General features: G+C 38.7%; 2 protein-coding genes across 2 annotated transcripts in view; one reads left to right on the top strand and one right to left on the bottom strand.

Annotated features, from left to right (window-relative positions):
• pex19 (peroxisomal biogenesis factor 19) overlaps window positions 1-21,082 on the top strand; it is a 33,122-nt gene that overhangs the window by 4,261 nt on the left and 7,779 nt on the right. The window contains exon 2 of the mRNA XM_041803089.1: window positions 20,570-20,753. Within this exon, the coding sequence (XP_041659023.1) occupies window positions 20,690-20,753 (64 nt within the window). The 5' untranslated portion in view covers window positions 20,570-20,689. The remainder of the gene's footprint in view (window positions 1-20,569; window positions 20,754-21,082) is intronic.
• myadmb (myeloid associated differentiation marker b) lies at window positions 6,658-15,965 on the bottom strand. Its single transcript, XM_041803088.1, has 2 exons — window positions 15,861-15,965; window positions 6,658-10,319 (listed from the first exon to the last, which is right to left on the bottom strand). Exon 2 carries the CDS (start codon window positions 10,233-10,235, stop codon window positions 9,354-9,356), a length of 882 nt encoding a protein of 293 aa, XP_041659022.1. The 5' UTR covers window positions 10,236-10,319; window positions 15,861-15,965; the 3' UTR covers window positions 6,658-9,353.

The following is a 21,082-nucleotide window of genomic DNA, read 5'->3' as shown; positions in this document are numbered from 1 at the left end:
GTCGGCTGTGCCTTAATGGGCACCTGGTTGGCTGGTCAGGACGCCGGAGTTGGCCTTGTGTGTTGTGGAAGTGCCGGCTGGCAAGTGCTCCTGTACCTGACCTGACCTTTCAACTCAGTCCAGTAGCTACCAATACTACTGCTATAACAAAAGAGGCCTCAAAACATGTAACGTGGCTCTTGATATTTTATCTAGTGCCTATGAAGTTGTAGAGGCTGCTAGGCAATAGGGACAAGTTTGAAAAGGGTAAGAGAGGGGACAGCTGTTGAGACAAACAGGATATCCTCCATGGACCAGGCCATCTCATTTCTGATCTACCTGATAGGTCTGTGAAGGCAGGGTCTGTCAAAGGATGCCTAGCCTGAATTGAGACACAGCTAAAGTCATGGTCTGGAGCAGTTATTTCCCTTCAATGTCACACTCAGCCATCAGAGAGGAAGTCACTGCACCTGTTCTAGAGATGCACATGGCATCAATTAAACCACAACTTTTAGTTTCACAGAGCAATTCTCTTCCTGAGATATTGACTGACCTTTTAGTATAAACACAAGTGAAGTTCCTCTTTACAACCTGTGGATAGCAGATGCTTTAGTGGGATCATAATCACCAAATTACAACATACTGAAGGGTCATTGTGGAGTCAGAGGACACAAATGTGCTGAAATCACACTAAATGAGCCTTTTAGGGAACAACCCAACAAATTACTTCACTTGTAGCTCACCAAGAGCTTTAACAGCTGTTTGCGTTTGAGACTCACACAGTTTGGAAAGAAGAGAAGCAACAAACTGCTGTGTCTGTGGGAAGATGAGGAAACACTGCCTCAGCACTGAAGGAATGTTGGGCTTTTCCAACCACTCCACATATCTGTGTCGGTTTTAATTAGTGGCATGTTTTCAGATGTGTTTGTGTTGTCATTCAATTAAGCTTTTTGTTTGACACATGAGTCTTGGCAGGATTTGGAAAACAAATCCGCTGCAAGAGTGGAAACAAGATGTTGTGTTTGAGTTTTTTTCTTTGGCCTGCTAATCTGAGCGTGTATGAAGCTATTGTAGTGCCGCTGACTTACGGTCTTTGTTCTTATTATGGGTCAGAGTGGGAGGGCAGAGAATGAATTTAGTTACTGTGTACAAGAGCAGCAAAGAGAGAAACAGATCAAAGAAATGCAGACTAAACTCCTTTCTGCAGAGATTCAATCTTAATCAAATTAGGCCAAGTTGAAAGGACAGTCAACATTTTTACTGAAAGGGATGAGTGAAAACAAGAAAATTGTAAGATACAAGATGAGATTCAGTCTTAAGTCAAGGTCTGAACAACTGTGTTATGTTTTATTTCTGTGATATTTAGTAAGATATGAAATAATACAGAAATGTATTTAAAATAAAGGCTGTGGATTTATGGAGGGTAAAATCTGGGAAATCAACCTTTGAACCATGCAATCAAAATTAGTTATTTTGAGCCAAATACCAAATTTATACATTTCATTAACAGGGACTTGTTTACGTTTTGGGCACTTCAAGGTAAGAGGTCTGGGATCCCTTCATCCAGACTTGGGTGGTTGTGCAGACCTAACAAGTTCTGGCAATCTGGCATCAAGACCCCCGCCAACTGATGTGGTCTTTTGTATTTACTAGTTACAGAAAGAATGGCTTCATATATTTTGCTACTTGGTAACCCCCTTTCTCATTTTTTCTGTCAATTTTTGCTCCATTTTTTTTTACCCTATTTTTTTTTTTTAACCACTTTTTGCCCATTTCTGCCACTTTAACCCATTTTTGTTCCTCTATATCTACTTATCACATTTTTGGAGGTATTTTTGTTCCTTTTTGTCTGTTTTAACCCTATTTTGCCTAGTTTTGACACTTTCCAGTTATTTTTGCTACTTTGTAATAGGGCTGAATGATTTGGGAAAATAATCTTATTGCAATTTTTTTTTACCCAATATTGCAATTGTGATTTGAAATGGGATTATTCTTAAAGTTCCTCATCTTATGTATTTTCCAGCAAACACAAGTAATAAATCATTCTATATTAAAACTAACCCAATATTAGACTTAACAAGGGCAGAACAATTTTGAAAAAATACTTATCTGTGATGATTTTGAGTCGTATTGCAAACTGGATATGAATTGTTGTATTGTCATTCTCATATTTTCTGTGAAAATGTGTAAAAATTAAGAAAGGATTTTAACCCATAATGTCTCTGCAACAAAAAAAAAACATTTTAAACCGGTATTTTGACATAAATTTCAGGTTAAAGACATATTGCGCCTTTTGCAATTTAAAAATTGCAGCAGGCCATATTGCGATTTATTCTAATTTGCGATTAATTGCCCAGCCCTTGGTAACCCCTTTTCACATTTTTTTTCTGTAAATTTTTTTGCTCCTTGTTTCTTTTTTAAACCCATCTTTGCCACTTTTGCCTATTTCTGCCACTTTAACCCATTTTTGTTACTCTGTATCCAATTGTTGGGGGGGGGGGGGGGGGTTTTCCTTTATTGTCTGTTTTAACCCTTTATTGCCTAGTTTTGACACTTTTCCGTTATTTTTGCTACCTGGTAAGGCATTCTCACATATTTGCTGTCAATTTTGCTCCTTTTTTGTCTATTTTAACAATTTTTGCCCCCTCTAACCCATTTTTGCTACTCTTTTTTCCTCATTATTGTTGAATTATTTTTCCCTAAAAGTTGTTTCAGTTTTTTTTCTTCTTTCTTCTCTGGCATCTTGTTGTTTGTGCACATCATGGCTTACTTTAAATCTAACATTGATTTCCAAATGGTTGAGCTCAATGTGCCCATAAATATTGTTAACATTACCAAAAAAGGTCATTCTGTTTTCTGAAAAGGGTTTACATTCTCCTGATACCAAACTTTGTGGTGACGTTAGTCGGTCAACTTTGATGCAGTTCCTTTATAGCCTTCTTTAGCACCAGCTTTTTACTTTGCTGATTGCGTTTACTCTTGAAATTATGAAAGTAACATTCACTTGTGAGCATTCTCTTCATAAACAATCTGTGTGCCGTCAGCTTTTAGCAGCACTCTGTTGCCTTCCTTTTAATACACTGTAAGCTGCAGCTTGGTTGACATATAGCAATGAAAGGGGTCCTTCTACCCTTGTTTACATAAAAAAAGTCATTTGAGATGACAAAACACATCATTTTACACTGATGAAAACCTACACACAGGTATTTATTTCCTACCAATAGCTCTATGAAAGTCTCACACACTAGTTCTTTAATGCTTCTTCTGCTTATGTTGTTTCTAAACTGTTAGGGAGAGATAATTTTAGGATTCAATGTTCATTTTCTTCCACATGGAACCATCAGTCATGGTATTTCTGCCCTGTGATCTATGTATATAAATACTAACATACCAGTGGTTGGGCTTGCTATTGCGGCAGCTGTGTTTCCCCTGCCAGAGGGTGCAGCCCTGTCTTAAACAAAACAATCTACATGACATGTTATTGTGTCAGAACTGGGCGTCATTGTCGCCTCCTTTTCTGGCCACTGATTTATAGGAAACAGAGATGTTTACTGGGTTCTTCTCTGCCTTTCAGAAGTGCTTGTGTCCAGCAGTCAATCCTGAATGTTGAAGCTTTGGGGCCCTGAGTGTCAGAAATGAGCAGGCTGTAGTGGCATCTGCAGAGAACTGGAGGGAATCTTGCTGTCGAGGGAGGAGATGGAGAAGGCTGAAAGATCGTGAGAGATAAAGTAAACAGGGAAGCGTTAAAGAGTCTGCGTTGTAGAGATGACATTGACATAAGCTTGGTTTACTTTCAGTTTAAACAAGCTGCTTTGAATACATTTCTAACACTTCTGAAAGTTTTTAAATGTGTTTTTCCAAGCGGAGGATGGTATTTATACTACTTTATGGCAAATGGATTTGGCTCTTTAGCAGCAGACGTGGAGTTTAAAGCAATCACAAAAGCCGAGCTCAGAGTGTCCACTTGAGGTCGGTTGCAAAAACTCTGGAATTTCCAACAACACCCATGTTAAAAGGCCAATTTTTCAATACATATTTAAGATCTCTTTTAAATTACAGTTTTGGTCTGAATAGCTCATGTCTATCTTGGTGTAAACTCTATGGGGCTTGAACTTTTAGTATTTATAACTGCTCTATTTTGATTTTTTTTAAAGGTCAGAGGTTTTCTCCACCTCTGTGTCTGTAGGCTGACCAAAAGTTAGCAACAGTGCTTTCACAATAGAGACCAATCATCCTTTTTCAGCACTGAGACTATACCTCCATGTTAATCACTGTTTATAGCTCACAGTTAGCTTGTGTTAGTGAGCTAAATGTTGAGGTTTCACTGATGTCTATTAACGCTGTGAAAGTCTGAGAAATGATACGTTTTTGATACCAAATCCTTTAAATATATAACCTTGCAAAGCAGATGAATTTGCCTGTTTCCGTGTTTCTCACTGGTGAATCCATCTTGCAAAGCTCCCATCCGAACAGATGGGCCCTGTAAGAAAGTGACAGGACCAATCAGGAATAAGAGCTGTTTCATAGCAGTTAAGCTCTACAGAAGTTAGAGAGAAACATGCCAAAACCTCTGCAGACACAAGAAGTAAGATTCAGGATTTGGTTTGACTGTTGCTGAAGACGCCTCTCTCTGATGCACCCTCTGTCACAGCCTCTAGCCTTGTAAGCTGTTTAATTCCCTGGTTGGCAAATACATTTCATCAAGCCTTTGAAGCATTTTGTAAACATGCATTTGCTAGCATAAGTTTCTGTTACAGTCATATAGAGAGCAGAGGAGAGAGAAAGTGATGTCTCCTGGTCCCTAGAAGTTTCCTTTGATACCTCGACAGCTTCACAGCTCACACAAACACTGACATGAAGTGACCTAAATAAGATTACAGGCAGAACATAATCACTGCACACACTTCTTCTTGTTTGTTAATGGTACTACAGAGGAAATATTTGATTTTAGGTAGGCCCTAGTTATATATTTTTTAGGAAAATCAGATTTATTTTGCATTTTATGTTTGCTGTTTAGTGAACCTTTCTTATGTGCAGGTTGAAAAAATATAATCAAGCAGTTTTTGGTGTTCAGGAGATAATTTTGTTGATATGGTATTGAAACAAGTACCGATTTAGTTTGATTTAGCTTGTGTCAAATTGAAATTCAAAATTCTGGTATCAAGGCACTCTTAAGGCTGGCAATATTTACTTTAAGGTTCATTATCTGAAATTAGCAAGTTAGCATGTTAATCTTTATGATTGAAACACCAGTATATTTGATCATAAACTTAGCATATGACCACATTTAAAATCCAAACGAGACAGTGGCACCTTAGAACATATAAACATGGACATAGTGTCGGTGATGTCACCAGTTTGCCTTTGAAGCAGACTTTTGAAGCCTTTTAATGTTGGTTTCCATTTTGGAAATGCTGACTTAAGGCCCATAATGCTCTATGTTTGAACCACATACAGTTCAGTACGTACTTCATGGTGATTTCATCTGTTTTTTGTCTGTTCTCTTGAAGCCTCTGGATACTGATCGAACATTGCAATACCGCAGCCAATCCTGGGGCAGTGTTGAGCAACAGTTCAACCCAAAGTAGCAAAACACAATAAAGAAGAAACATTTGAATGAACTTAATCGAGTTTTCGGAGGATATATAAACAAATAATGAGTATGTTACACAAAATACAAACATATCGATGATGTTAGCTCACCTGGGCACAAAGACAGATAACTGCAAGAGGACAGACCGGTAGACCGTCCCATAGAGTGAAGAGGTAACGATCCATCCTCTGTCCTCCACGGAGGATGGCCCGTTCTTTCTTCACACTATGGGACGGAGAGAGCAGCATCAAAGTAATGTGGTGAGAGACAACAACCTCTAGTGGATTATTTTTCAATGCCCACTCCATCGAAACAGACACGTTAGTATGCGGGTATTGGATCTATTTTCACAAGTGCATAAAGGTATAAGGCTTTGCACTATGCTTTGGTTAACCTTATGAACAACAAATAGGTGGGCCTTGAGCCTATCCACATACTGTAAAGCACCTATCAGTCAGATTTGATCATCCTGATTATGAATATACCGTATATGCCTAAATATAATTGAGACTAATGACTTACAAAAAAATCAACTCTTGTACAGTAGGTAATGATAGATATGAATTATTCAGACCAAAATTATTTTTGAGCTAGGCAGCCAACACGTATATTTCCTCTGTGAAATAGGGAATTTTAATATGGATGTTAATGGGACTTCTGGAGCTTTTCAAGGCAGCCTCAAGTGGACACTCAAGGAACTGCAGCTTTTGCAAATGCTTCTTTTTTTCAACTCTGGAAGTTGCCATTCCAGTGGAACTAGACATAAAAAGATATTACTAAAATTCTGGAGCCTAAATTTAGCTGTAGTAATTCAAAATCATGGAGAAGTTTCACTTTGAACCAAAATTTTAATTGAAAAGTTTGAGGGTCACAATCTTCTGTATGATCCACTGTCTTGTCAGTGTTGTTTTGTACAGATTTTATGGCAACTTGTTGGTTTTTCAGTATGGACCAAAATGGTGGAGAAACTAACAAACAGACATTGTCAGATCTGCGTCACTTGTATAAACTTAAACAAAAAAATGAATGTGGGTTTTATGGCACATTGAACTCAAGCAAAATATACAATAACAACCAAACTCACATCTGTTTTACATGTGGTTTTATTTAAACACTGGATTATGTTTTCCTTTAACACTGGTGTGGATTTGCACAAAACACAGAAAGTGAAATATAAAAAATTGAATATAACACAACATCAAGAGCATCCTTATTCCTCTGAGATTACAGCAGTACAACGCCAATAGACCCAATCAGCAATGAATTTAGTGATGTAAGTGTTAACTGACAACATTTGATATTCAGAGACACCAAGAGTTTAAACACCATTACATCATTAATATACTACTATTAAGTGCACCTTATCTATTTTAGAATCCAAATATATATTCTTGCAATTCACTGAAGCTTGCAGTGCAGATACACATATTTTATAGCAGTAGCTAGCCTAGCATTTCTTATTCAGTCTAGCAATGCCATGTGACCTATTGTTTTATAGTTTAAAGTCTCAGGGCTCATTACAATGTGGTCAGTAAATCATATTAAAACAATAAAAAAACAAGTTTGAAACTTGGTCATTGATGCATTTGATAGGTCATTTGAAATCTTCACATAAACGACTGTTATTGGTTCCTTTAACATTCATTTTTTCCTTCTATGTCTTGTTCCTCAGCTGTTAAAAGCAAAAAGAAATACTGTGTGGCAGTCTGTTATGGAGACAAACTTGAGGCAGAGCACTGACATAAAAAAAAAAAAATCAAATCAAACAAAAACACAGTGAGCCGCCATTTTCTTTGGTTGTTCTTACAGACTATGTTTGCATGGGTTTGGGTTTTAGCTTGAGAATCTTTTTATAGCTTACTTACATCCAGATCCATTACACCTCTGATCAAATCTTGTTATTTGTGTATGATAACCAGTAACAAGGTTTACTGGGGAAGGAAAGGTTTTTAGTATCAGCATATTCCAGAAATCACATTCAGGTCTTTCAAGTCAAGGTATGAGTCTATCCAGGCCTCTGAGATTGACATTTACGTGCTCCGACACATGAACAAAAAGCCTCCGTAAATTAAAGGAATATTGTTGTACATGTAAACATAGCCATTAACACCAGCCTCTCCATCTTCTCTCTGTGGTCCTCAGGCTGGCAGTACACTCTGTACAAATCAAATTTGGCAGGTCTGCAAAGGCAAAATATTGAGTTCTGGGTCATCAAAACACAAACACTTTGGCTTTAATTCTCAGAATGGACAGCTGAAGTTGCCACATTCAGTGCTTTCAAAGCATTATCTAGTACATCCTGGGTCAACTGCTACACAAGAACTCTGGGCACCTTTACTCCAGCTTTGTTCTGCTTTGAATCAACAGTTTACTCTCAACTTGCCAGGAAAAATTCAGACAACAAATAGATTTAAAGCAGTTCACAAATTTACTGCAAACTAGCTGCAGTATTGGCTGCAGGGGTTCACACTGCTGCCTCATAGCAAGAATTGTTTCCTGGGCCTTTTTGTCTGGGGTTTGCAGGTTCTCTCAAGGGACTCTGGCTTCCCACCACTAAAGACATACTCGCTAAGTTAATTGGTGACTCTAAATTGCCTGTAGGTGTGAGTGTGATAGTGCCTGATTTTGTGCCTCTGTATGACAGCCCTGTGACTGACTGGTGACCAGTTTAGGGTGTACCCGGGCTCTCGCCCAGTGACAGCCGGAATAGGCTCCAGCCCCAGTGGGCTAAGCAGTGTTGATAATGGATGGATAGCTGCAGTATGACTCAACAGTCTGCTACATGATTGTCACGATACCAGAAATGTTAACATCAATATAACACAAGAAGAAAAGCAGATAATACCGAGTTGTCTAAATTGTACAAATGAGTCAACAGCATTAAGTACCAACATTTTGCCAGCCTGCCTCTCTCTCTTTTCTTATGGTAGCTTTTGATTTAAAATTTAACTGAAGATTTGTTGCTTTGCTGGTGATTCTTAAACTACAGATCAATAGAATAAGTTAACTAACACATTGAACAGAGACACACCAAAGTTTTTAAAATTTTCCCAACTTTAAACCCAGTTCAGACCAAGGATTCGCAATAACACGAGTTAAAATTTGCTACTTTCTTAAAGCCTGGCAGTTTACACCTTTGCAACTGGAAGAGACAATATATCGTTTCCATAGCAACAACTTCTGGTGGTTTAGTTTCATGCCTGTCTTGTAGCTGCAGAGCATCAAAACATATCTCACACTATGTCTGCACAACCCCGGAAAACAAACTACAGAACGTGAACTTGACAGGCAGCCTTTATAGTTGCTAACTGTCACTGGAGCCCGCTGGTGAAGTCATGCCAAAGGTTGTCTGGATGGAAAACAAAACAACCTTTCTGCACAGAAAAGCTTTCAGGTCTCTTCTTTTACTAAAGAAATGTGTCCAGTTCTGATAAAACAGACGTTATAGCTACATCGTAGCTAATCTCTTCACCATTATTTACAGGCTTGCAATGAAACTAAACCAGGCGATATTTGAGCTCAGTTCCCACAGGTGTAACTGTCTCCTCAAATGATGAAAAACGGTTTTGCTATATCAAAAATCTTTGGTTTGAACTAGGCTTTAGTCTGCCTTTATTATGGCCTAAAACTTCTTGTAGCTTTTATTGTTAGCATTGAACTAACAGATGAGATGTATTTGCTTTGCAGCACTGTATTAAACAGTCCTTTTAGAGCCTTTACAAACATGCCAAATTCAATCTTATGTGACGCTAACTGCAGGCCTGACAACTTTTTCCTTCATTCAAGAGCTGACAAACACCAGGCGGGTGGAATAGATAAGATCCACCAGGTAGAGGATAAAGTTCACACCGGTTAGCACGGCCACTGCCATGTACTTATCCCACATGCACAGACCGATCCCAGAGCTGCAGTTGTAGGGCCTGTGTTTCGTTCCGCCATTCTTGGGATCAAAATTGAAGACCGGCCAGATGATGGTTGCTGACAGATAGAGAACAACTGCCAGCAGGGCGTAGCCAGACAGGAAACGAGCAAATGAGAAGGGAAGGCAGCCGGTGCACTCGCCAATGCAGAGCAGGATGATGACCGCCGACAGGATGAAGCAGATGCAGTAGACGGACATGCAGTACTTGAGTGCATCGTGACGTTCATACAGCGGCGGGTCGCTGATGAAGACGAAGATGATGCAGGCTACAAAGGTCTCGCAGACTTTCAACAGGCCGGGGGCTGTGGCCATGTAGCCTGCCACCTCTCCTGGCCGCGCCTTGCTGATGCTAACCTCGGTTATGTAGGCAATGGTAGCCAGGCAGGAGAAGACCGTTGTCACGATGCGGTAGTTGCCGACTTCATCCTGGGTTGAGGCGCCTTTGACGAAGTAGAGGGGGAAGATGATGGAGGCGGACAGACAGAGCAGGGCGGCGTAGCAGGCAAAGGTGATGGGGAAGTTCTTCCAGGAAACAGGGGCTCTGGTCTGAAGGCCAAACAGCTCCACAAGGAGGACGAGAAGAGTACCGGCGAAACTGAAGGCCCAGCAGAAGATGCACCAGTCTCCTGTGCCATGGTGGAGTCTAGCACCGTGGATTGCCAAGGAGAAGGCCACGCAGGAGAAGACCAGGGCTGCCAAGCGTACCCATAGGAGGGGGCTGGATTTGAGGACTACAGCCATGATAGTAGATAGAGTTTGAGAAATGAGTCACTTCTTTTTGGGAGTCACTTCTTCAGATTTTCACCATCAGCTGCTCAGAGAAAACTGTAATGGGAAAAGACAAAGAAGAAAAATAAGCATTGCTCTTTTTTATTAGATTCAACCTCTGGATAAGGCACAGGATAGGACCTCCAACAGCTCTGCTCAAGCAGACTCCTTTCTCCCACTTCTGAAACACACAATGCTCTTATTGTATTTTCACGAGACAACATGAGAAACCATGAAAACACAATTATGACAGAAATAAAGACTGAGCTGTGGGAACAGTCGTTGCAGCACATTTAGATCTAGTTGAATCATCTGGTGAACACTAATCCTCTTTTTGGCATTTTCTTCCTTGTATCAGACTTCTCCAACAGCATTCCTTCCCTGACAGCAGACTGTTTCACTCTCACATTCTCCACTGGTCATGCCTTTAGTGATGGGCGTGGATCCACTGATCCTACAGTGTGTTTGTCGTCGTGATGTAACACGTGACTCTCTTCACATGGTCCACTCCCACTCCCAGAGCACTCAGCAACACTGCAGACTAATGTGAGATTATAACAAGCCTAGTGATACATTCTGTTAGAAAGAAGCAGCATATTAAAGCGCAGAAATCTCATTTTCATTATCAGCTTAGAGGATCACACTCTAGGAATACAGTTTTTCTGCCAAAGTTAAGTCACATTGGGTATTTTCTGAGATTTTGTCCTTTCCTTTATTTGTAGCATGGCTCAGTTGGTAAAAGTTAAAATCACAAATAGGGCTGCAGTAGTAGATTCTTTTTGTGATCAAGAACTCTATCAATTCTTCTGTCGATTAATCAAGTACTCTGATAAGAAATCTTTCATTTTCTTATTTAATCACTTTTGCTTTTTTCAAGAGAAGTAGTACTAGACTAATGAGAAGCGGACCAGGAAAATAGCAAAAACATCTTTTCTGTCATAAAACGCTTTCAGTGTTGCTCTCTGTCCTTGTTTTGATAAAGACATGTTGTCCAGTTCTGATGAGACTGCCGCTGTGGCTACGTCTGAGCTAATCACTCCACTAGCAACCATTGTGTACAACCACTCACACAACTAACGACAAAGCTCCTGCTTTGCAAGACTAATGGCATCTTGTTGCCATTAACCTTGAACATGAAGTTTCATGTTGAGTCATTTTGTCCTAGCCAGCATGTCTACTTGGGCCAGATAAGGGTTGTATGTTTATGGGTCCCATCTGAGATCATCTGTGGGCTCCATGGTGACCCCACCTATAACTGCCCATGTGGACTTCAACCTACAGTATATAAGACCCATACAGGCGCCATCTCAGGTATAGGTCCACATGGGCAATTACATCTGGTGCCACTGTGGACAAGTCAAGAGTCATTTGCACCTTCTGTTGTCAAACATTTTTTTACTGTTTCTTGTTTTACTTTCCAATCCTTTTTAAAGTGGTTAAGTTCACGTCACAATCTTAGATCTGAATTCCTCATTTTCTTTCAAAATAGAAGAAGGTTTGTATCAAAACTGAAAAAGTCAATTACCCTTAGTTCAAGACAGTACAAAACCAAAAATGAAGGAAAAGGAGTTTTAAATGCAAAATAGTGCAGTTTCAAAATGCTTCCTATTCTATCATGTTGTGTTGTGTTGTAACATATCATCTTGAAATGTGTTATGTCATGCAATGTTTATCATATTGTGTCATGTTGTGCTAGATCAGGTGAATAGGGAAAGTGATCAAGCACTCTGATTTGGTTTTGGCCCAAAAACTGCTTTATTGAGAGCAAAGTGTGAGGTGGGATGTTGTCTTGATGGAGAATGACACTGTTTTTCCATAACTGTGGTCTCTTTTTTTTTTTTGACTTTTTCTTACAGTTTTTCTAATACCTATTCATAATAGTGTTGATTCACCGTTGGTCCTTCTGGAATCCTCTCCTCCAAAATTATACCTTTAATGCCAAAGAAAACAATCAACATGGCCTTGAATTTGAACTTGCTTTGTCGTGCTTTCTTCAGTCATGGTGATGATGGTGTTTTCCAAATCCCTTACTGGCAGCTCAAATTCAAGAAGTGGTGGGACTTATGATACCAGCTTTGTCAACCGCAACAGCGAAAGAGAAACTGATTGGATTTGATGTTTCCAAGTCTATACTTACTGCTAATGCCTGGACAGGATTTCTCTATATTGTTTTCCTGTCTTCTTGGTGATATTTCACCTTCAGAAGTCAACTTTCATAATGTTGCGGCAATAAACACTGGTGAAAAGTACTCTGACACTAAGGCTGTAGACACTACTAGTTCAATAAACAGTGGCCAACTTATAGTTGCAAGGCAGGAGCCATAAACTGGGGCTGCAGCGGCTACTAGTGCAAAGTGGCAGCGCTACAGTTCAGATGGAGCATTTCACCAAAACTGGGGCCTGAACTGATGATAAATGTAGCCGTTTTTTTTTTTATCAATTAAAAACCCTTGAAATTATACAGACTACTGTGGCATCCTTTTACAAAGGATCAGAAATGCTAGTGTCCAAGCAAAACATACACTTTCTTTTGTGTTTATTCAAGACACTGTCTTAAAAACAAGACCACGATATCAAGCTTGATCCTGGGTAATCCAGTTTAAGTTTAAAGCCCTTGTAAAGAGATAGAAATAATCTTCAATTTAGGTTTGTTTGATCACAGTCTACTGTGTTATAAACCACCAGGCCAAAGCTCAGTCATGAAAAAAACATCTCTGAGTTTATAAAATTAAGCTTCAAAATTACAAAAATTGAAGAAGTAAAATTTGCTCTAGGATGTTGTGGGCATGTCATTTGAATAAGAGGAAGCTGCGCCTACTCACGAGAAATACGATCCTCTCAAACTAAAAAAATGCTTCTGATCAGAGCGCTGCTCTCTGGTTCTGTGCCAGAGTGGAGAGATAGAAGCTGGGGTTAAGTTTACTGTTTTCTGGCACATATCTCTCAGTTTTGATACTTTTAATTACCAGTAGGCCACCGTGGCAGATTTGGGAAATTTACCTCACAATGACAAAAAAAGCAGCAAGTAGCTGGCTGTTAACTTTCAGTGAAGGTAACGACATCAGCTAAGAACAGACTTTTCTAATGAACTGCTCAGTGACTCTACATCATTGTAGTGTTAAGGGGGCGGAGTAATTCCCCATCAAGACTGGTGATGTCATGGGCTCAGATTTTGGCCCTGCCCAGATTAAACCAAGCCAGGAAAGAGGTCACCAACTTCTAACAGTCTAAATTTTAAAAAATCAGTCACACATAAATCTCAGTGTTTTCACATGTTTACAGTAACCTTATTCCAGCATATCTAGTGTGTTAAAACACAAAGTTTGTATTTCACTTTACAGAGACTTTAACGGGTAATTCTGATGCTGACTGCTGAAAGAGCCAGCTTAAATTACAATAGCTAATCATATGCATCCTTGTTTTTTAAATTCCTATTTCTTTTTATAGTCTTTCAGAATAAAGGAGGTAAATAGGTAAAAAGACACATTTTATGAGATAAGGTGGACATTTTTTACAGTTCATAAACCCGTTGACCACACTGGTTGTCTCCCCCACCCATGTATCCTGACATCCATCACCCACTTGGCTCCTCCAGTGCTGTTCTCCATGTTCCCAGTTTACAGAGAGAGAGAGAGTTATAAACAAAGAGAAATGGCCTGTTTACATTAGTCCCATTAGACACCTATAAAAGCTACAAGGCCGGAGAGGGGAGAAGCAAAACTGGTGGGGAGTTATGAGTGGAAAAGAGAGAGAAAATGGGACAGAAATGGAAAAAGTGAACTCTCAGTCCCCTGCAGGGCGACTCATTCGAGGTCGTGTAGGAGCAGAGGGGAGGAGGTGGAGTGAGAGGAGGGAGGATCACGGGGGAAGCCCTGTGCCTCGGCCACAGAAGGACACAAAGTTTAAACATGGTGATGGAGTGGAATAGCAGGGAAGTGAGTCACCGCCAGGCCCCCTTTCTTTCATCACTCCCCCCTCCTCCCTTATTCTTGTAAGATTTTCCAACTCACTGATGTGTTCCAGATGTGTGGCAGTCTGGCTGCTGCCGAAACAACTGCTAACTTTGTCACATCTGCCAACTTCTCTCCTTCCCTTTTTTCCTTTCCTTAGCTTCCCTTCTCTTACTCTCACTGGGCGGTTGCTCCCTCTCTTTTCCATCAGTCTCCTCTCCTAACTCAATACTCCCACTCCAGCTTTAAAGTCAGGGTACCAATTATGCCTCATGTAAACCACTCAAAATAAACGTATACTTGGGGTCGTAATGGAAAAATCAATCGCCCCACTTCTGCTGCCATTACTTTTTGCTGCTTATGGAATTGAGTCAGGAAAGAAATGGGAGAGGGAAACGGCTGAGTGATGAAGAGAAAAAAAAGACACAGTTTGGAAAATTTGGCCTTTCTTTTCAGCTCAGCATGGAAACACGACAGTCATACAAACGAAAAGAGGTGCCGAAAATAGGTTTAACACTTAAGGACAGCAAACAGGATGTGGCACTGAAATGCTGCTCTGCATGCTTACTTTTCATGCAACAGGCAGGGGAGTGTATCCGCCAAACACTCAGACTAAGACCAACACATAAATTAAGAAACAAGTGTTTGTCTCAGGCGGAGGAGTCATGTGCGCTGCTTGTTTGGTTGTCATGACACAACATCCTTAACTTGATTTGACCCTTAATTCGTTTACAGGGAAGCCACAGGTCGAAGCACAGGAGGAGCTCTGTTATTAAACTATCTCATTATGTCAGGGGAGGGGGCAGAAAATGATTTTTGAAAGGCAAAATATTCCTTCACAATGCTGAAAAAACAGGTAAGCACTTTCCACCAGACTGCCTTTTTATTCAGACTCTGAAACCTAACATCCAGATCCTTAAAAACTACCAAATACCTCCAAAAAATAAAGAACACCTCGCCCTTTTCAAGGTGCCAAACCTCTTCCAACTTCCTGCATGTAAACCAATAACAATAAGGGGCTTGTTTCTGTGAGAACACAACTCTTAAATGGTTACAACATCTACAAAATCTTCAAAAGAGACTGTTAAAGTCTCCTCAAAGACTCTGTGACAGCAGGCCCCCGCCGAAGTTCATTCATTGACAATGTAGGTGGGTGTGCCGCCCGCCGCACCCAGCTCCCACCACACCACACTACAGTGAACACAAACTGATGCAAAACAAAGAAAGCATGCCCCAGAGCAGCATTTTTTCCTTACAGAAACTGCTTTAAAATGAGCTTTTAAAGATACTGAAACAGTTTGATGCCCTGGCAGTAACTCACAACAGAAAAATCTATACAAATGTTGCCTAAAATCTCTCCAAAGTTCATGTTTGTAATTTTATAAGCTAAATAAACCATTCATTGTTTTAGGAATACTCCCCTGTAAGAAGAATAATGTTAAGCTACACAATAAAAGTGTAGCTTAAAATAAAACTTCTTTGAAAATACTTTCTAACATGCCAAAATAACAACAAGACTGCTCACATTCTTCAAATAAAGAATGCAGGAGATGCAACAAGTTGCAGCTTAAGCCTTCATTTTGTACAAGTTCACACTGTCAGCCTTCAAATCATGACATGCAACAAGTGTTTGATTAAAGTTGGTTACCTCTCTGTTGCTTGGTGGCAGACGGTCTCTGTTCTCCAGAAGGACCAGCAGCAGATTGTAACGCCACAGCTCTGTGACTAGCAGCTCAGAAGAGGCAAATCCCCGCCCAGCACACCAAATAAGGCATTAGATGACTGCACCGTTACTCACATCTGTCTGAGTCTCCTCCTTCTCCTCCAGCCTGCTGAACACACCCAGTGTAGTGCAGCTGAGATTCACCCCATCATCAGGCCATCATCGCCTCTTCAGTTTAATTGTTGACAATTTAAGGGAAGTTTTATAACCTCTAGATATTTAAGAGTGTTTGTCATTCTAGTTTGAGGTGATAATATCTCTCCCGTTGTATATTCATTTTGGATACCTTTTGCCTGTTTTGCCACTTCTCACAATTTTTCCACCCATTTTTGCCCTCATTTGCTTTGTAGCAACAGGTTTGTTTCCATCTTTATGCCACTTTTGACCCATTTTTGACAATCTTGAACTTGTTTTTACTTCTTTGTCCATTTTTTTAAAAACATTTTTTTTTGCCACTTTTGACCAATTCTAGATACTTTTTGCCCCTTTCAGCCCATTTTGCCACTCTAGAACTCCTTTCACTGCTGTATTTTTCCAATATTTCATCACTTTGAACCCATATTTGATGCCTTTCTCCTTTTAACCCCTTTTCACATTTTCCCCTTTTTTCAGTGTAGCAAGAAAGTTTTTTCCCATTCTAAATTGCTCCTCTTTCACCCATTTTCACCAGTCTTTAACCTTTTACTATTTTATAGCCTATTTTCCATCTCTAACTCCTTTTAGCCACTGTTTTCCACCCATTTTTGCCCCCTTTACACTGTAGCAACAAATTTTTTCCACCTTTATCTTATTTGTGCCACTTTTTACTCATTTTTGCTACTTTTCACCCATCTCTGAACTCATTTTCACTATTTTGTCCACCTGATTAAAAAAATATATTTGTGCCTCTTTTGACTCATTTTTGATACTTTTTACCCATTGTTGCCTCTTTCAAGACAATTTTTGCCACTCTATAACTTCTTTTGACTAAGTTATCTGGCCATTTTAAAACATGTTGTGACTTTGAACCCAGTTGCGATACCTTTTGCCACTTTTAACCCCTTTGCACAATTTGTTCCAATCATTCTGGCCCCTGTTTGCATTGTTGCTGAGGATTTATTCCAGTTCGATCTAATCTGTGCCTCTTTTAATCCATTTTTGCCTGTCTTTAACCAATGTTTACCATTTTTTCTGTCAATTTTCCATTTCTAACTCATTTTGGGCCACTTTTAACACATTTTTGCCAATTTTGTCCACTCTTTAACTACTTTTCACTACTTTTTCCACTTTTGAACCATTTTTGATCATGTTTGCCCCTGTTGGCCACTCTTAACCCATTTTTGCCACTGTATAACCCCTTTTCACAACTCAATTTGGCCATTTTTCCAACATTTTGACACTTTGGATGCATTTTTAATATCTTTTGCCGATTTTTTTGGTCACTTTTAACCACTTTTTACAATCTTTCTACAACCCATTTTTGCCCTTTTTATGCATTATAGCAACAGATATTTTTCCATGTTTACCAGTTTGTGCCTCTTTAACCCATTATTTCCTGTCTTTAACCCCTGTTTACAATTTTTCCCACATTTTTTTTGCCACTTTCAACCACTTTTTGATACCTTTTGCCCCTTTTAAAAATTTCCCACCCATTTTGTCCTTTTTTCATTGTAGCAATAGCAAGCGTTTCCAACTTTAATCTCATTTTTGCAAATTAGAAGCCATTTTTGCCACTCTTACATCTGTTTTCACTAATGCATCCTCACATTTTTGTCATATTTTTGCTTCTTTTGACACATTTTTGGCACTTTTTGCCACATTCAACACATTTTTGCTGTTCTATAACTCATTTTCACCACGTTCCCAGTCCATTTATGCCTCATCTAGCCCATTTAGACCCCTTCTAACTCATTTTTAGAATTGTTTAATTATTTTTCCCTTAAATTTGTCTCAGTTCCTTCCAATTTATTCTCTGGCATCCTGACGTCTGAGTTCTGAGGTCTGGCATTACATTCTGCGTTTGTCAGTGTGCCCATCCACATTGTAGACAACACCAATAAAAAGGTAATTCTGCTTTATGAAAAGGGCTTTACATGTTGAATAGGGCTATACTGCCCTACAGAACAAAAATACGTGTTTTTTATTTCTGTTGCTTTGAATAGAGTGGTTATTATTAAGGTTAAAAATGAAATATGATTATCACAGCTTAACTTTACTACGGACCTTGATATTTTTGACCTCCTGAAAGCTCTCCCCTTTACACCCTTTTATACCGGCGGCCTTGACCAGATAAATAGGTGCTGAAAATCGTTTTAAACCCAATTTTTAACGATTCTCCCTCCGTGTTTGGAACTACATGAATCTCCTCAATGCTTTTAAGCAGAACAGATTCAGCTAATAAGCTATTAGCTTCAAAGTTTTTGTGATTTTAACCTCCAGAGAAATGACATACTCGTGGAAACCCCCACCAAAAGTTCAGTCTGACTACTTATATCATGTCGTCATGTTTATTTTGAAGCCTCGTCGTCAGCGTTACTATCGACACGGACCGTGATAATAATATTTGTCGCTCTGAAACACCGCGCCATGGCAGTATTTGTACTTGTTCCCTAGCAACTGCTAAACTGTTACCATGACAACCGTTTGTATTCACTGTGCTGTGCTCAGAGATCGACGCGTTTCCTGACCGTAGAAGAAGAAACGGAAGGATGTCTGCTATCACATGCAAATAATAGAGCTACCCAAATAATAGAGCTACCATTCCTGATTTGATTTGTTTAAAGCGCTCAAACCATTCCACAAATTTAGGAGGACTACAATAGCACCATGTTTTTGGGTTTAAATTCGTTCTAATGTGTTGTATTCTGTTATTTTGTTTAGGACAAACTTATTACCTCAATTAAAGCTGTAGAAGGGTCTTCCTCAGTTGAAATAGCTCAAATAAATGTCATTTAGCTTTAAAAACAATACTACATTGAGTGCAACAAAAAAAAAATCCATCCTATAGCTGTGAAAATAGTCTCCATATCTGGAATTTAAAATTTGATTTCAAAAACTCATGTTTGCGATAAAGTTGGTAATAATATTATCTTGTTGGTCATAATGTGAAATACTCTGTTCAGCATCTTCACTGCTCAATACTTCCCGATTCTGCTGTTGTAGATAATATTTTTCCACCAATACTGTTGTTTTAGACATGCTATTAATACTGCTTATATTTCAGATGAGCTTTATTGTATTTTATTTTTTGTTTATATATTTGTTTTGGTATTCAGCATTTCTAACTGCTGTACTGTGCTCAAGAGTCACTGTTACAGTGAAAAATTCCCAGGATTATTCAAGTAGTCCTGGTTCTGAATGATGGAAATAAGAGTTCTTATATACAGTGCATAGCATATCTCACCTCAAAGGTTTTATTGTTCACTTGTTTAAAAACAATAAAATGACAAAATTTTGATATGTATTAATATATTTTAAAATATTTTAAGATATTGAAATAAACCAATTGGAATTTGAACTATAAAATAGCATGAAGTCTGAAGCTTTGAATCTGTACACAAATGCTGAATAATTTCCTGTAGACCTGTTTTTTTTTTTTTGTTTTTTTTTTTCCACTTTTTTTAGAGAACAGTTTTTAACACCAAAATGGGGCAGTTTACTCTAAGTTACCAAGGAACAACATAAACACTTACATAACTATCTAAAAATGGTAGGCCTTTATATATATATATATATATATATATATATAACTAGTACCATTTAAGAAAATGCTGAAGTAGTCATGTAGAAGAATCTATGCTTAAGTGGCACATGTTTATTTGTATTTTCTATTTGTTTGCCATTATATATTTTGTACTATTATCTTGTTTACTCCATCATATTATATTTATTTTGTCTTGTAATAGTAACACCTCTTGTGAACCCAGGATTTATCAGCTCACATCTCAGGGTCAGGATCTCAGGAGAGTGTCTTTATTATTATAGCTGATAAAATATCTGTTTAGAATATGTTTACTTGGCTACTCTATTTGTCTTTAGAGGTTAGTATTTCTCTTAAACCCATAGGAAAAAGATTTTAGTCAAAGTCTGTCTTAAAGTATAAAAATGGCCTTTCATGTACAATATCTGATTTTCATTCTCAAAGTCTATTCTTGAATCATAGTATGTCAAAACAGATTCAAATAAAATTTAATGTGTCAAAGTTATTTTTCAACAAAGTAATAGCACAGATTAACCGATACAGGTATACAAAATTATTATTATTATTATTATTATTATTTTTTTTTTTATTTACTTAGTATTAACAATTGAAATCTACAATCTGTAAGTCAAACATTCACTTGTGGTAGGAATGCAGCTCTTTTTAGTGATCTGGATCATTTGCCTCTCAAGTGCCTCTTTGGTTGAGGAAATAACTTGTTAAAACAGAACCTGTGAATTCATTAAAGCATCGTTTAGCAAGAAAATTAATTCCATTTATCAAAAGTGCGAGTAGATAAGATGGGGATTGCTAGTTCATGAATATATTTTATGACAGCATAATGATTGTATTAAGAATAGTACTGACAAGAGAGTAGAAAGTGCAAAAAGTTATTAATGTTCCCAGTGGTCGTATTTATTTGGTTGTTTTTTTTTTTTTTTACTTCTGCCACCAGGGGTCGCCAAATTTCAGATCAAGTCTGGAGTTGTGACGTAATAGCGTCTGCGACATTTTTACATCCAGAAACGTCAGTTTTCGGGGACTTGATCGTCGGGTGTCTGTAGAAGGTAACATCATGGCGTCAGGAGCAGGAGAGAAGTCCACCGGACACGATGCAGAACTGGACGAATTATTGGACAGTAAGAGATGACAATACGGTTTAAATGTAGTGTCCTATGAAAGGTTTGTTCAGGTGTAAAACGGTGCAGCGGTTTGATACTAGGAGGTTCCGTCTCTCTGTTAGCATGTATGCTTGGTGGGACATGTACCGCTGTAAAGAGTGGCCGTGTTAATTGGCGTCCGGATATCGCTTCCTGTGTCATAACAAACGCCTCTTTCTTACGTTTTTATTGTAGTATTAAATAATACTCTCGAAAATGTATTTAACTAGATATTCGTTAGGACACTTGACGTTTACATCTGGTGCAGCTACGACAACCACAGACGCTTTGGGCAGAAGACACCAGTT

This window comes from Cheilinus undulatus, linkage group 13, assembly GCF_018320785.1.
Source record: "Cheilinus undulatus linkage group 13, ASM1832078v1, whole genome shotgun sequence".
Lineage (NCBI taxonomy): Eukaryota > Metazoa > Chordata > Actinopteri > Labriformes > Labridae > Cheilinus > Cheilinus undulatus.
The sequence above is the reverse complement of the archived record's forward strand: the minus strand, read 5'-3'. Positions and strand labels throughout refer to the sequence as shown.